This window comes from Trachypithecus francoisi, unplaced genomic scaffold (genome assembly GCF_009764315.1).
Source record: "Trachypithecus francoisi isolate TF-2019V2 unplaced genomic scaffold, Tfra_2.0 Lachesis_group3, whole genome shotgun sequence".
In the NCBI taxonomy this organism is placed as follows: domain Eukaryota; kingdom Metazoa; phylum Chordata; class Mammalia; order Primates; family Cercopithecidae; genus Trachypithecus; species Trachypithecus francoisi.
This window is the reverse complement of record NW_022681468.1, coordinates 53,081,072-53,098,585: the sequence shown is the minus strand read 5'-3', so window position 1 is coordinate 53,098,585 and position 17,514 is coordinate 53,081,072. Positions and strand designations below refer to the sequence as shown.

Genomic DNA, 17,514 nt, shown 5'->3' with positions numbered 1-17,514 from the left:
AAAAGGTATAAATATATTTGGAAATAAGCACTGTGCAAATTTAGTGAATCTAAAAATCCCTTATTTAATTGTAAAACTGCAGTGCAGAATGCTATAAACAAGACTCATAGTGTTTTCCTATTAAGAAATACTTCTGATTTAAGTTTGATGTTTCCCCATTGCTTGGGGTGAGATGGGGGGAAAGTTGGAGTAGGGGAATAGTCAGAGATGGAGGCAAAGATTGGTGATAAGTTGTTACTGACCTGCAGAGTTTATAGCTTGAAAGAAAAACTAGGAGTTAAGATCCTCTTTCCTAGCAATCCATGCCATGAGAAGTTTAGGGATTGAGGTAGTGGCTGCTGATACGTGAAAACAGGCCTGTAAACTTTGCAAGCGATCCAGTAAATTATGCTTGTCCTAGTGGGACCCCCCACTCCACATTCCAATCCCCAGGCCAGAATCATCAAAGTTGGCAAAAAATATTCGTGGAGAGTAAGCGGGTTATAGCAAGATAGGTTCTTCAGCAGGCAATTTGCTTCCTCCCACGTGATGACTGTCTTTCTTGCCAGTTCCCTAGGCAGATCAGACCCTTCACTTCCCAGTTGGCCTCCCTTCCCCAAGTGAATGTGATTTCTTACAGAACACAATTACCCATGTTGTCTGCCAAACTGGATTTTGTTTTGTTTTTAAGTATCAGCTCATTTTCACGACTATGCAATTATGACAACATGTGGTAGGAAACCATTACTGTCAGCTCCAGTCTGAAACTGGCCACTTACCAATACACTTTGCCAGGAACGAGTCTTTCTGGAGGGATACTACGTGGTTAATAGAACATGTAAAGATAAACGGCTAAACAAAATATCAACAATTTCTTACAGAGCCTCTGAGCTTAAGGACAGAACAGTGATGTGCAATGGTTTTCATGTATCCACAAACACAATTCTGTACAATTACAAGAAACATTCTTTTTTTTTTCTTTTTTCTTTGATGGTTGCTTAACCAAGTGGTTATCCGTTATGCTGTTGACATAGGAAAAGGTGAAATGCTAGTAACCGAATCAAACGGGCAGTGCAACAGGCCGCTCGGTGGTGCTCATTGCCTGGTTTGATTCCTTGGATGGACACACTTGCTTTACACTTCCTTCCAATTTTTGTCCCAACCTGTTAGTGTATCTTCCTGGGAATGGTAAAAAACAAAGCAAAACATTTTGGTTTTACTTCAAGCTGCCTTTGGACTGTTATTCCCTTGTTCCGCTCATTTCATGGGATTGGATTCTCCTAACTTCGTTGTTTGGTGAGTCTCTTTGCTTTGCTCTTTGCTCCGATCTTCTGTGCATTCTGCGCCGACCCCGCAAGTGCTCCTGCACTCCCTCCCAGCCCGCTGCTGGGGCTTAATGCTTCCCAGCCGAGGTCAGACTGCCGTGCGCTTGAGTACCCGCTGCCGAGGAAGCGAGAAACGCCTCTCCGGCCGGTTGAGGACAGCTCCAGTACACCGGCAACACGCGCGCCTCTGCCCAGTGCCGCGCCCAGCGGGTGTTCAGACGCCTTCTCTCCATCCCCGCCGGCGCGCCCCAGGCACTCGGAACGCCCCCACCAGTGTGACGCGCCCTGTCTCCCCGGCAGCTCGCGGACACTCGCACTTGCAAGGCCTGGCTAGCACTCCTGGGCCCGCCCCCCGACGGTGTAGGGGCGGAGACGACGGCTCCCCTAGGCTCTGGCTCCCGGCCTTGGCCTGCGCGGGTAGGCGCGGGATCCTCGAGCGCCGCTCGGATGCAGCAGCCGAGCCGCCACTCGGCGCGCGGCAGGAGACCCAGGGCAAGCCGCCGTCGGCGCGCTGGGTGCGGGAAGGGGGCTCTGGATTTCGGTCCCTCCCCTTTTACCTCTGAGTCTCGGAACGCTCCGGCTCTCAGACCGTCTTCCTCCCAGGTAAAGGCCGGGAGAGGCGGGCACATCTCTTTTCCAGGCACCCCACCATGGGCAATGCCTCCAATGACTCCCGGCCTGAGGACTGCGAGACGCGACAGTGGCTTCCCCCAGGCGAAAGCCCAGCCATCAGCTCCGTGATGTTCTCGGCCGGGGTGCTGGGGAATCTCATAGCACTGGCGCTGCTGGCGCGCCGCTGGCGGGGGGACGCGGGATGCAGCGCCGGCCGCAGGAGTTCCCTCTCCTTGTTCCACGTGCTGGTGACCGAGCTGGTGTTCACCGACCTGCTCGGGACCTGCCTCATCAGCCCGGTGGTACTAGCTTCTTACGCGCGGAACCAGACCCTGGTGGCACTGGCGCCCGAGAGCCGCGCGTGCACCTACTTCGCTTTCGCCATGACCTTCTTCAGCCTGGCCACGATGCTCATGCTCTTCGCCATGGCCCTGGAGCGCTACCTCTCGATCGGGCACCCCTACTTCTACCAGCGCCGCGTCTCGCGCTCCGGGGGCCTGGCCGTGCTGCCCGCCATCTATGCCGTCTCCCTGCTCTTCTGCTCACTGCCGCTGCTGGACTACGGGCAGTACGTCCAGTACTGCCCCGGAACCTGGTGCTTCATCCGGCACGGGCGGACCGCTTACCTGCAGCTGTACGCCACCCTGCTGCTGCTTCTCATCGTCGCGGTGCTCGCCTGCAACTTCAGTGTCATTCTCAACCTCATCCGCATGCAACGCCGAAGTCGGAGAAGCCGCTGTGGACCTTCCTTGGGCAGTGGCCGGGGCGGCCCCGGGGCCCGCAGGAGAGGGGAAAGGGTGTCCATGGCGGAGGAGACGGACCACCTCATTCTCCTGGCTATTATGACCATCACCTTCGCCGTCTGCTCCTTGCCTTTCACGGTAAGTCACTCCCTACGTTTCCACAGCCTGGCTCTGCTCAGCCTTCTCATGCTCTCCCCTGACGCCTCCACCCTTTCCACCACCCTACAAACTTTTTGCAACTGGCTTATGGGCGTTGCTAGGCTAGAGTTTCCTATACGGTAATACAGACCGTCCGAAAGGGAGTCCTGGGCCTCAGCTAAGCCAGCCAATCTCCTCATCCTAGCCCTGTGCGGTGTCCCTTTCTCGCCGTTGCCTATCTTGGCTTAGTAATTGAGAAAGAGGCAGCCCTTTCCACCTTAGGATGGCTGTCACTGTTCCAACCTGATGACCTAGAGCTGCAGTTTGCTGCCCTGTACCTCTCACCCACTGTTCTCCACTAGTTCTCCATGCTTGCCTTCTGTTCCTGCCAGGGCAAAATGTAGTACCCAACCCATAACAATCCAGCTGCCATTGAAAATGGTCCCAGATGAGAAAGGTCCCTGATGCAGAAATTTAGAGCATTTGTTATTTGTCCTAAAAGTCCAACAAACATCTAGTTTATAGGTTTCCCAATTTATATATTTGAATGTAACTCTTTGTGGCCATGAAAGTTTATAAAACCATAATGATAACTAGAGGAAATACTTGGAGGAACACCTTGCTAAGCATTTGTAATATCTTGCAAAACACCCTCTTAATGTCACTGTCAGAAATACACATAGGTGTCCTTCAGCTTACAGTCAGGCACTTGAACACAAAGCTACATGCAGGAATGGCTGGTCCATCTCAGGAAGGGAAGAGTGGGGCTACCTGGGGGACTGAAGGACAAGAGATCAAGTCCTGGCATCATGCTGCCTTGATTTGGGGCAACTTTAGCAGTTAGTTTATGCTAACTAACTGCTAAATGATATGAGGCTGTGAGTTCAAGTCTCCTGAAGTGTAACTTTTTAGCTGAGCCTGGAATATGTCCGAGAATGTGCTGGCCTCTTACAGGGGCTAGGAATTGGGAGCTGTGGCAACTTCACTTCCTAATCTTCAGAAGAGTTAGACTGCTGCTGCAGCATCAAAGCAGTTAATAGTGACTTCCACCTGCCACAATCTTGGAGAAAATAAAAGAGATGGGCAGGGCCTACTATTAACAGGTCTGACCTGTAAAAGCTGGAGGAGAAGTAACTTTATCCTATCTCCTGCCTCCATTACTGCTTCTCATATCTTCATGTGCTCATCCTCAGGGATGGGAAGGGACACAGAGTCCCAAAAGCCTGCATATGATTCTCTCCTCCCCAGCCCAGTTAACTCCCTTTCTTAGCTATGTTCTCTTCTCCCTGGTCCTCACTGTCCTTACCCTTCTATCCCATCCTCTGTCAGGGCAGAAACTGTTCTGAATTGGTTGCTTTGAGGGAATGAGATGGAATATTCAAAGACGCCCTCTTATAAAATGAAGTCGGACTGTGGGAGGCTGCATCTCCCATACCACTCTGAGCAGGGGAGTTTATGCAACAGAAACGCTGTGATGTAGAAATCCACATGGCTTACACGCTTTTGATTTATTTTACTAGTAGGAGCTTTTGATTATGTTAGGAGCTAAATCGGCTTTTGAAGGTCAGGACTAGGATGCAGAACATATATCTATGAAAGGAAGCATTTCAAGTTCCAATAAACAGCTTTGCATTCAGCTCGGGGATCAGAAACTATTCCTGAAAGACCGTCTTAGGGTGGTGGGAGTTAAGATATCAGTTCTTAGGGTTTTATCTGTCATTTGTGAGTATATTTATAAAAATATCCCCCACCATCAGCTACTTAAATAGCCTAGGAATGGGTTTGGGGTGATAACACACTTGTGAAAATGATTTTTAGTCTCTTTCCTACATGAGCAAGAGGAAAAAGGTCTCATCTTTGACCATGACTGACCCATTGCCTAAACTGTATTTTTTTAAAATAAAGGCAGTGGTTTCCAACAGGTTGCCCTGTTTTTATGTAAATAGGCCTTTTACCATGAGAACTCCATCACTGCCATATGTTTTTGTAAATTCAAATACATGTGTGTGGATATAGATATAGATATAGAAATTGTTTTCCCTCCCTCAGTTAATATTAGGCCAAGGGCTGCTCCAGAGTTGCCAGATAGAAGGGGCTTAGTGACAGAAGTCTGGCTAAAAGGTGTTGAGGGAGTAGGAGCTTTGCTTTGAAGCTGTGTTTTTATTTCTATTTCCTGTTTATGGCTTAGCGGGGCCAGATGGAGACTATGAAGGGGCTTTTGCTCCCCCAAGCCACCCGTAAGCATTGACACTATCAGCAAATTCCTTTTGCTTCTGCATATATTCATGGCAAAGGTTCCCAAAGAGCCAGAGAAAATCTTAGTGTGAAAATAATCAGAAAGCCAGCCTCCCTGACTTCTGTTCTTGGAACTACCATGACACCATATCCAGATGAACTCGACACAAAATGGAAATGTGAAGCATTGTCACCTCTTAATAAGAAAATTTATATTGACCACTGATGGCTTTTATTTTGTCAATAGATTATTGGGAATAATTGCTAGTATATTTCACTTACATAGCACTTTAAGCTTTACGAAATGCTGTACTATCTTGATTTTAACTTATTTCTTGAAGGGCTTATCTGAAAATTCAAGCTCATGGCTACTGTTTGGTTCATACATTCCGCTGTCCAGAATCCTTGGCATGTGCCTCCAGGGGAAGTTGCTTTTTCCTCCAAGTCCTTTTCTTCTACTTGGCCTGCACTAAAATTGTGGTCAGAAGTGGCCTATACCAATCTCACACCTGAAGCAGGAATCATTTCCACATGCCCTAACAGGGGGCTCTAGAAGCAAAGGTTTATGGTTGCCTTCAGAAGTGTTTCTGCTTCTCTGACGGAGTGCACGTGATCTGATAGAAATACAGTGTGAGTCACAAATGCAAGCCACAAACGGAATTTTAAATTTTCTAGTAGTCATATAACAAAAAGTAAAAAGAAACAGAGAAAATTAATTGAATTATATACTTTGTTTAACCCAATATAGCTAAAATATTATCAATTCAAAATATTAGTTACGTAAAATAATTATTAATAAGCTATTCCAAGTAAGTTTCTCCTTTGTATCCCAGAAAATAGTAGCAATCTACTTTATCTCTTCCCACTCCTTCCTCAGGATAATAAGATGCTTTCTATGTCCCTCTAAAGTGGACGAAACCACTGGCAACAAGGAGGACAGCTGTACCCAGTGGGACACCAGTCTATTCCACAGCACTCCAGTAGTGGACAGAAGAGGGGAATGGGGGAATTCAGAAACCTGGAACTACTAATGTCAGCCATTGTCCCAAGGTTTGGACAGGTTGGAATTACTGCTTCCTCCAAAGATGCCAGTCTAGGGCTTCCAAAATTTTGGAAGTAAAACTGTAAATTTTTTTAAAGGCCCAGTCCCTTCAAGTGAAGTCCAATTCAACCTCATATATCATTATTATCAACCACAAAATAAGACTTTTGAATGCTAACTTTTGCATTAACCCATTATCTTCACAACACCATAGGAAATAGTATGATGATTTCTATTGTACAGACAAGGCATATGACTCACCCTGTGTCCCACAGCTAATGGGTGGTGGAACTGGGATTCAAAGCTAGGCAGTTTAAGCACTGAGCCAATTAACCTAACCACAACACTATCCAAGAGAAAGTATTCATTTCAGGGGTAACAGATGAGAAGATTAATTAAGATTTCATAAAAGAGCTGTGAGACTGTTATAAATATCTGGACACTTTGCCTCTTAATTCCAACTAGTTAGCTTTAAAAATAAAATGGTAAGGACCTTTTTTCTTCATGTCAGCTCAAGGGAGCTGAGCCGGGACCACCTATGTGGTTCCCTGTCTTTTCTCCACAGACCTATGAAACAAAAAGCTGAGACTCAGATTCTAGGAGATTGACTAATGTAAATGCTGGTCTAAATTAAGAAATAATCAGATTATCCCTCACATAAAATCTTTCATCAGAACAAATAAAACATCTCTTAAGTGATCAAAAACCATGTGGTATTTGGGAAATGACATTGTTTTGGCTGCCCAATATGAAATTCTGCATGGAACCAACAACATATTCCAAACTGTTTATTCACTAAAGGGATATTGTATAAATTAATAAATTCCTCCTTATGTTAATCAGCTATTGCCATCATTTTACAGAGATAAATAGAAACTCTCTTCCTGAAATGGAACAGAACACAGGAAATATATGAGATCTCTATTCTTGCCTCAGATACTGGTTGTGTCTTCATATCCAACTCATATCAAGCCCCTTTCTCGCCACTTTTCTAATTGTGGATAGCTTCTGGCCATTTTAAACTGTTTTCCACATGCCATGAGGATAAAGTGCTTAGGCATTTTTATTCAGTTCTAAAATTTTAAGAGTAAACCATTGACTCATACTAAAAGTTCTCCAATTTTAGAAGTTATTTAGGGTTATAACTTCTAGGTAAATCTGATTAGTGGAAATCTGATCTTGGCAATACAAAACAAACTCCAGTAAACAGTACTAGAGTTTCTTGTTCATTTGTGGTACTCATTATGTAAAATATAACATGAATGGGGGTTGAAAAGCTGATATAACATTGGTAGATTACATACATGCAAAATATAACAATTCTGGTAGGAATGAAAAAGAACTCCAGACATCTCTAAGTATAACCACAATGAACTTTGCCTGGTGATAGTTTAAGTTAATGTCCATAAACAACTGGAAGGCCCTTTATCATTTAAACATCATTAATGATGTGTTCGGGGATAGATGAGACAGTTTTAATACACATGATCTTTTAAGAGAAAGTTCCTCTATATGAGTGTTTTCACTTAACGTCTTTTCTCCTTTGCCATTTGATATTATGAATACTGATTTGAATAAAGACACAATTACACTGGTTTTAAAAATGTAAACAGAAAGAACCTTATTTCTTTCCCCAAAAGAGAATTTGTGCATTATGTCCACACCTTTGGTCAAGTAGGTCCTCACTGCTATCTCAGATGGTTTAGGCCAGGTTCTCAGCTTAAAGAGAAACAGCTTCTGGAGATGGTATATTTCTTCTTTGGCATATCAAAAACCAATCACAGTATTAAGTTTAAAAAAAGAATAGAAATGGTGAGACAGTGTTTCGGGAAGGCAATCAACAGGTCTCTTTCCAGCTAGAAGCTTAAGACCCAGTTAATCTGCAACTTGGTCTGCTCAGTTGGCTTCTCCTGACCTATTTTGAAGTTTCTGACCCTCTACTCCCTGTCCTTATCTTGAGCTCAAGTCCATTGTGCCTCAGTTTACATTATCAAGGTATATAAGCTCCATTTTTCTGAGAATATTTTGCTACCTAAAACTGCCCCTAACAGAAAACTAAACCTAAGAACCTTGCAGCTGGGACATATATGTGATGGGAAGGGCCAGGGATCCTGTAAGTACATTTAGAAAAGGCTGAAAGTTCCTCTAGAGCAGGGTCCATAACCTGTGCTGCATGGAAAGTGCATGGGATTTCTGCCTGAAATCATTTGCAAAAATGTTTATATGAGTTTATGTTTATAGGTTTGTATGAGTCGTGGGTAGATGGTTCATAGTGTCCATCAGTTTGTCAAAGAGTTAAGGGCCACCATCTTGGAATAAATAGGCCCAGAGGTCTAAACCTTAGCATTTGCTCTTTTTTTGTTTCCAGTTCTGAGAAGCACAAAGCAAAGGACACTCTGGTCCTGGAGCCACATGGATCTGGTTTTTCCTACTGAAGGAAAATAGGCTTCTGTTTCCCTCTACCACAAAGCACCTGTGATTCGGGCAAAGGCATTTCATTAAAGCATCATATACCTGAAAAATAATCTCCCCACAACATTTTTTTTTAAAGAATAAATTAGGCAAAATCTATAGTCAGGACATCTTAGTGTCTTTCAGAAGGCAGATAACCATATAACAATCTATGCTTGCAATTTAACTGTGGAAAAGTGTGGAGGAAAAAGAAGTCCCAGTGAAAGCTAAGTAGCTACTTAGCAACAGCCATGGCTTTTCAGTCCATAAACAGGAACCATGATATCCATAATCCTTTGTGACATCTTTGAAGAGAAATCTCCTCCAAACCCATAATGTGGTCAGACATTTGTGAATTTCATGCGAAGCTTTACATTACAGGCTTTTTATATAGACGGCAGCAGAGTATGTAGTGGCTGAAAGCAAAGTTTGGTGTCCCATGGATTCAGTTTGACTCCACATTTTCTCTACTTACCCAGACTGTAATTCTATGCAAAGTATTGATCTTCTAAACCTTCATTTCCTTCTAACATTGGAATAATAATACTTTGTAGGTTTGTGTAAATATTAAACAAAATATGCCTTATAAATTGCTTGGCACCATGCCTAACATACAGTAGGTGTTTAATAAATGTTAGCTGCTATCTCTAGGGGATTCCATTTCCAAGGGAAAATCAGATTGTATATTAACGATCAGGAAATGAATTCTGAAAGCTCAAAGTCTTTTGTTTGAGTGACCAGGCCTAAGTGGGCCTTTTGTTTTTAAGTGTGATAAATGAATAATTTTAAACTATTCCAGGTTTTAGATAAGGTTCTAAAGGGATGTCTCACACCCTGGCTGCACATTAAAATTACCTGGAGGAGTTTGCAAACCTTGATACCCATGGCTCAGCCTAGACTAATTAAGTCAGAGTCTCTGGGTTCTGGGGGAACGCACCCCCAATATTTCAACATATGTTCTTTCTATTTTCCCTAAGTGTTGGCCGGCTGAGAAATAAAGAGAAAGAGTACGAAGAGAGGAATTTTACAGCTGGGCCGCCAGGGGTGACATCACATATTGAGAGGACCATGATGCCCACCTGAGCTGCAAAACCAGCAAGTTTTTATTAAGGATTTCAAAAGGGGAGGGGGTGCAAGAACAGGGAGTAGGTCATAAAGATCACATGCTTCAAAGGGCAAAAAGGAGAACAAAGATCACATGCTTCTGAGGAAACAGGACAAGGGCAAAATCAAAAACTCCTGATAAGGGTCCAAGAAAGATCACAAGGCAAAGGGCAAAAGCAGAATTACTGATAAGGGTCTATGTTCAGTGGTGCACGTATTGTCTTGATAAACATCGTAAACAACAGAAAACAGGGTTCGAGAGCAGAGAACCAGTCTGACCTCAAATTTACGAGGGTGGGGTTTTTTCCCCACCCTAATAAACCTGAGGGTACTGCAGGAGATGAGGGTGTATTTCAGTCCTTATCTCAACTGCATAAAACAGACACACCCAGCACGGCCGTTTATAGCCCTCCCCCCGGAATGCATTCCTTCCCCAGGGTATTAATTATTAATATTCCTTGCTAGGAAAAGAATTTAGCAATATCTTCCCTACTTGCATGTCCATTTATAGGCTCTCTGCAAGAAAAAAATGCCTCTATTTTGCCTGACCCTGCAGGCAGTCAGACCTTAGGGTTGTCTTCCCTTGTTCCCTGAAAATCACTGTTATTCTGTTCTTTTTCAGGATGCACTGATTTCATATTGTTCAAACACACATGTTTTACAATCAATTTATACAGTTAACGCAAATATCATAGTAGTCCTGAGATGATGTACATCCTCAACTTATGAAGATAACAGGATTAAGAGATTAAAGTAAGATAGGTGTAAGAAATTATAAGAGTATTATATGAGAACTGATGAATGTCCATGAAATATTCACAATTTGTGTTCCTCTGCCGCAGCTCCAGCCAGTCCCTCTGTTCAGGGTCCCTGACTTCCCACAACATCTGGGGAAGGGAGAAATGCCTCAGAATATTTGTATGTATGTATGTATGTATGTATGTATGTATTTTGAGACAGAGTCTCACTCTGTCACCCAGGCTGAAGTGCAGTGGTGCGATCTCGGCTCACTGCAACCTCCGCCTCCTAGGTTCAAGCAGTCCTTCCCCTCAGCCTCCCAAGTAGCTGGGATTATAGGTGCCCACCACCACACCTGGGTAATTTTTGTATTTTTTAGTAGAGATGGAATTTCACCATGTTGGCCAGGCTGGTCTTGAACTTCTGACCTCAGGTGACCTGCCTGCCTCAGCCTCCCAAAGTGCTGGGATTACAGGTATGAGCCACTGTGCCCAACCTATTTTTAAAGCTCCTCAGGTGATTTAAATGATCAGCCAAATAAAAAGCCCCCATTTGCTCTAAAATTCTGAACCCATTTTGTAGTTGCATTAAAGATAGAAAAGTAGCTCAAAAGAATAGTACCTGGCCAGTGCCAAAATGAAGTTTCCTATGGGAGGCTGCTTCTATACATGACAATGCTAAAATAGCACTAATTCTCATCTGTGCCACTTTGTAAATGTCACAACAAGGCTCTACCTTCTTAACAAAGCCCTGTAGAGGGAGCCTGCCCTAAGGAATTAAAATTCACTGATTCGTTGGGATTAGCACTTGGTATTTTTCTCATATATTGGTAGTGCACACAAAAAGATGGATAATTTCTACCAACCTCTGAAACTGAATTGCTGAATATCACTGACATATTATTAATTATCTTATATCCTTTGTGACATCCTTTAATTCAAAACTCAGGACTGGCTGGAGGGAGAGGAGAATGGGCAGTTACTGTTTAATGGGTACAGAGTTTCAATTTGGGATGATTAAAATAATTCTGGAGATGGTAGTGATGGTTGCTGTTCCTTGTGCTTCTATGTGGATGCAGTCAAGTGCATCCACAAGAGGAGACACAGGAGACGTTCAGGAAAACACAGACATGGCAGATCACTCAGGGCCACATGAAAAAGCATCAGTTTCAGTCAGGAGGCAGAGGGGCAGGAGAATGGGGAGGATCTGGGCCAAGACTTTATTGGAGTTTCCACAAGAAAGGCAGAGCAGGGTAAACAGTTTAGGGTTGGTTAGGTGGAATAATTTCAGCAGGCTCTAAGCTATAGGGGTGGTCCCTAGTTGCCTGATACCTGGCACTGGAATGATTAAAGCAGAAGAATAAATATTTCCTCTCGGTGTATGGGCTAGGTAGAAGAGTTCTGGCCCTGGATAGGTTAGTCTGTATATCACAGATATGCTCCCAGCCTAACTCTTTGCTATCTCTACAAATTAGCCCCTAGAGGGGCAGTCTGTCCCGGCCAAGAAGAATTTAAGATGTCAAAACATAATATGCAGAAAAGTGAAAATATAAAAAATATGATTGCACCACAATGTAAGTGTATTTAATGTATAGCTGAAAATGGCAAAATGGTAAATTTTATGTTATATTTATTTTACTACAACTTTTTAAAATCCCAGTATCCATAAGATCAAAAATATAGTAATCTAGGCAAAAGACAAGAACCAAAAGAAAAAAATGGAGAGGTAGAAGACAAAACTTACATCAAGAATTTTGAGGGTCACTGAAGTATGTCTCTTCTCCAAGTATAAAGAAGGAACTGGCTGGGCGCAGTGACTCACGCCTGTAATCCCAGCACTTCAGGAGGCCAAGGCAGGCAGATCTTGAGGTCAGGAGTTCGAGACCAGCCTGTCCAACAGGGTGAAATCCCATCTCTACTAAAAATACAAAAATTAGCCAGGCGTGGTCGTGGGTGCCTGTAATCCCAGCTACTCAGGAGGCTGAGGCAGGAGAATCACTTGAATCCAGGAGGCAAAGGTTGCAGTGAGCCGAGATCACACCACTGTACTCCATCCTGGGTGACAGAGAGAGACTCCATCTCAAAAAAAAAAAAAAAAAAAAAGCTGTCTTCTACAAAATATTGGTCACCTCCCAAAGTGCAAATTTTAAGCAATTCTCAAAATTACCCAGCACAGTAGATGAAAAGGAAAGGAAACAGTACAGAATTGCTTCATCCTCTACAACCATTTTCACTTCTCATTATTCTGTCACGCTCTAAAGACATTCAGGAACTCTGATGTGGGTTATTCTCCCCTGAAAACCTGACTCATCTTAATGTGTGAAGCTGCAACACCAGAGGCTATGCCTTTTCTGCACTTCTCTACAGTGTGAGTATGTTCTCTGGCTAAACTAGATCATCAACTCAGCTGCAGGCCCTTTCTACGGGAGTGCTCAGTTATGCATCACGTGCACACGTGTGTGTGCATATGTAATCGCTAATGTGTTTTAATCTATAGACCTATGTGCATCATTATCCTGAATTTCTTACCTCCAAATCACTCCTTTCACACACCAGCCTGTATAGTTTTCATCCAAAATAGTTTAACTGACAGGAAAACTATCGCTCCATTGCATCTCCTCACCTAGCTTTCCCGTTCTCTCTGTAATCTGGGAAATCTACCATCAATTCTTTTTCCTCACTCATCTGCCAAATCTTTTCTCCATTCCCTATGCCAAGATTCTGCAGCATAAACACCTATGGCTGCCAAACCTTCCTGCCCTTGTCCTAACGTAAACAAACTGAAGATGACTACCCTTTGCTCTCTCTGCAATTTGCTTTGTATATCCAGTTGCCAGATGCCTCGGAGTAAGTACTAGGAGAAAGGAAACAAACTGCTCCTTCTTCTGCAGAAAGGGAGCGAAGAAAAGAGGGGCTAGGTCTCTAAAGCCATTGGTAAGAAAGACCCTGGAGCCTTATAAAGCACTGGTTTTAAGTGACTAGGTGTGATCTACCTTTGTTTTCCTCTTTTCTGTGAATTTTGTGGAAGTGTGATCTTTATCAAGATGCACTATTCCTTTCCTTCCAACCTGCCCAAACATTCATGTTGCTCCCTAAATATCTAAGAAATTGTTTGAGAGCTGGTAGAGCAGTTTGGTCCACATGTAAAGATGTGTCAGCTTTCCAGTGTTCAGGACACTGTTCTGGGGCCTTTGCTAATACAGGCCTGCATGGAGCACACAGTGAGCACTGCACTACCATCAGGAGAGTTGGAATTTGCATCCTGATTTGGCCACTAATCAGCTCTGGGTACTTGAGTAAATTATCTAATTTTCTATACCCCAGTGTCTGCATTTGTAAAATGGAGATAATAACAATGAACACTGTGGAGCACTTAGGATGTGAGCACTGATGTAAGTAGCTTACACATATCACTTCCTATCATCCTTTCAGCAACTCTGTGAAGTGGGTGTGTTATTATTATCACCCATTTTAAAGATGTCAAAACTGAGGAAGAAAGGTGCATTAATAATATCTTGCCATTGGTCCCAAACTATATACAGAGCTAGGATTCAAACCCAGTCCAATGGCCAGAACTCATACTCCCCCTGAGGGTGTTCCATTGCAGACCCTGTCTCACTGAATTGCGATCATTAGATTTAGTATTTGGAAGTAAATGTAACATGTTATTAATTTTCCTGAAGTTCACTTCCCTATCTGTTAAAAAGAGACCATCTCTAAGTTTCAGAGTTTCTCTAAGGAGTAGAGATAAAGCAGGGTTAGTACCCAGAACAATTCACGACACATATATTAGGTTATTGATACACTGGAGCTACTAATATTATCATTATTATTTATATTATTAAAAGATTCTATTCTAGGTGACAAGAAAAGTTTATTTCTGTCCATTCCCAGTGACACCAGAACATTGTGCATAGTGTTAATGTTAATTGCATTCCACAGAAAACATGCTTGCTTTCATTGAGTTCAAAGGGAAAAAATACATTCATTATGTTACAGTTTACATGAGAAAGAAAGGTGAGATTCCCACCACCCACCTTTCGTTCCCCACCACTACCACAGACAAAACATGGTTTTGCTTTTAAATCTCAAGACATAACATAGGATCTAAGCCTGTCTACTGCTACGATGTAAAACTAACATCATTTTTCTCCTTTGCTTCTTACAGATTTTTGCATATATGAATGAAACCTCTTCCAGAAAGGAAAAGTGGGACCTCCAAGCTCTTAGGTTTTTATCAATTAATTCAATAATTGACCCTTGGGTCTTTGCCATCCTTAGGCCTCCTGTTCTGAGACTAATGCGTTCAGTCCTCTGTTGTCGGATTTCATTAGGAACACAAGATACGATACAAACTTCCTGTTCTACACAGTCAGATGCCAGTAAACAGGCTGACCTTTGAGGTCAGTAGTTTAAAAGTTCTTAGTTATATAGCATCTGGAAGATCATTTTGAAATTGTTCCTTGGAGAAATGAAAACTGTGTAAACAAAATGAAGCTGCCCTAATAAAAAGGAGTATACAAACATTTAAGCTGTGGTCAAGGCTACAGACCTGCTGACAAGCCACTTCATGTAAAGTGTCAGAAGGAGCTACAAAACCTACCCTCAATGAGCATGGTACTTGGCCTTTGGAGGAACAATCGACTGCACTGAAGATCCAGTTGCCTTTTGATTTAAGCTTTCCTGTTGAATGACAAAGTATGTGGTTTTGTAATTTGTTTGAAACCCCAAATAGTGACTATATTTTCTATTTTAATCTTGCTACTACCGTTATAAATGTGTAGCGTACAGCCAGACCAGATTAAACTTCATATGTAGTCTCTAGGAAGTCGATATGTGGAAGCAACCAAGCCTGCTGTGTTGTGATCACTTAGTGAACACTTTATTTGAACAATGAAGTTGAAAATCATAGGCACTGTTTACTGTGATGTTTGTGTATGTGGGAGTCACTACAGTACTATGCTTACAAGAGTGGACTTAGCCGGTTAACATCAGTTTTGTTTATTCATCCTCCTGGAACTACAGGTCAAGTTGTCAGGTTATTTATTTTATAACGTCCATATGCTAATAGTGATCAAAAAGACTTTAGGAATGGTTCTCTCAACAAGAAATAATAGAAATGTCTCAAGACAGTTAATTCTCATTAATACTCTTTATTTATCCTATTTCTGGGGGAGGATATACGTGGCCATGTAGGAAGCCAGATATTAGGATTAAAAACTGAAAAATTGGGTTCATTCTTCAGATATACTAAAACGCTTTTAATGTTGATATTGGGGCCATGAGTAAAATAGACTTTATAAGACGACTGTGTTGTACCAGAACTCATCTGTCTATACTTTATTTAGGGAACATGGTTTGACTCATCTTATATGGGAAACCATGTAGCAGTGAGTCATATCTTAATATATTTCTAAATGGTTGGCATGTAAATGTAAACTCAGCATCAAAATATTTCAGTGAATTTGCACTGTTTAATCACAGTTACTGTGTAAACTCATCTGAAATGTTACAAAAATAAACTATAAAACAAAAATTTGAAAATGGAATAGTATTTTATGAAGTCCCTCATATAACATTTTGCAATCAATATAAACATAGTACCGTTTAAATGAGATCAAAGTGGAAAAATTATATTTAATTTGGCAGATTCGTAAAGTGTGGTTGCAAATCAGAGTTTAAAATATTCATTATAATACTTGATATTAGAAGATATTTTTTTCCTCCAGTTTTTACCCTTCCAGTATGATCCTTAAAATAGTAGAACCATCTTATTTTTTACATAGTGTTATTATTGGATAGCCACTCCTTTAGAAAAAAAAAGAAGAAGAAGAAGAAGAGAGAGATGCTTGTTTTCTCCAAAGTCTCATTGAGTTGTTTACCAAAACTATTTCCTTTAAGCAGTTATAGAACTAGACGATCACTTAGAATGATTTCAAACCAATGTAGGCATTAGTGTATTTTGATACAAACAATCTACGTCAAATCAGCTCTTAAGAAGAATAAATAAGTGGTTTGCTTTTCTACAAATTTAAACAAGCCAGGCAAAATTTAACTAAAATCTCGACATGTAAATAAATCTTCCCTGTCCACCAGGCATTCTAAAGTTAAGAAATTATTCTAAATGGGACTAATTAGGTCCATGGGTAATTCCTAAACATAAAATTCTGAAGTTGCTTTGAATCTAGAAGATTGATTCCTTTTATCAGATGACTTGTTTTTCTCCAGATGAAAATGTCAACTACAATTTTTCACTCCACCTTACCCCTCCCCCTAAAATCCCAGAATAATGCCTGAGAACTGAAAATAAAAACACAAAATTGGACATAATATCACTAGCAGGAACAAAATGATTCACTCTGGAGGCCAAAGTATAAGAATTTAAGCCACTTATTTAAGCACTGGTATATTTCTAGAACTTTGTTTTCCTCATGTACTCTTGTTCCATGCACTGTGCTGGTATTTCATTTACACCAAAATATATGTAGAAGGAGTTGAAAGTGAAAATCCTCTGTAACAGTCATTACCTCCTATTAATGGCAATTTAAAGGTAACTTAGAAAAAAATTACTAAAATTAGCTATGTAAATATTCCCTTTCTAAAAATCTTACCACATCAGATATACCTAAGTTACTGATTCATTATCAAGTTAAATAAAACAATAGAATTTACTTAGCCTGATATATTAAAGAACTGAATTGTGATAAAAGAAGATCTAGACTTTATTCTTTGCCCCCCAGTAGTCAGAATGAAAAGGGAGAAAGAAACTATAGTTGGGATTCCCTGCAGCATGCCAGCCCTAAGTTTAGGTGTTTGGATATGGGATGGACCAAGCTGTCTGCTCTGAGCTGAGTTGTTCCTAAATGGTTCAGTGTGGCCCTGATCATCTTTTCCAAGAAAGAACTGAAAAATTCTGGTGCTAAATTGTGGCCTTGAATCTCCAAAAATCTGATTGGGATCTGAGTTTGCTTAGAAGATGTAAGATGACTCTGGAAGACCTGCATCACAAAGTGGGTTGGACCCGCGACAACCCAGAGCGAGACCGAAACTCTGGAAACCACTCCAACTCCAAATTATGATGCTTGCAGAGGCCTCGAATCCGGAGGAGGGAGGGCAAAACTGATTCACATCACTACACGCTCATGTAA

The 17,514-nt window shown here is 41.9% G+C and overlaps 1 protein-coding gene across 1 annotated transcript; it reads left to right on the top strand.

Annotated features, from left to right (window-relative positions):
* The first annotated feature begins 1,374 nt into the window (after nucleotides 1-1,374).
* PTGER2 (prostaglandin E receptor 2) lies at nucleotides 1,375-16,868 on the top strand. Its single transcript, XM_033188033.1, has 2 exons — nucleotides 1,375-2,797; nucleotides 14,535-16,868. The coding sequence occupies exons 1-2, from the start codon at nucleotides 1,955-1,957 to the stop codon at nucleotides 14,766-14,768; spliced, it is 1,077 nt and encodes a 358-aa protein (XP_033043924.1). The 5' UTR covers nucleotides 1,375-1,954; the 3' UTR covers nucleotides 14,769-16,868.
* The last annotated feature ends 646 nt before the right edge of the window (nucleotides 16,869-17,514 follow it).

Excerpts from the sequence above, each read along its gene's own strand:
- PTGER2 (XM_033188033.1), top strand. The coding sequence starts at position 1,955 with ATGGGCAATGCCTCCAATGACTCCCGGCCTGAGGACTGCGAGACGCGA. Across the intron at positions 2,798-14,534 it reads TCTGCTCCTTGCCTTTCACG|ATTTTTGCATATATGAATGA; the intron begins GTAAGTCACTCC and ends TGCTTCTTACAG.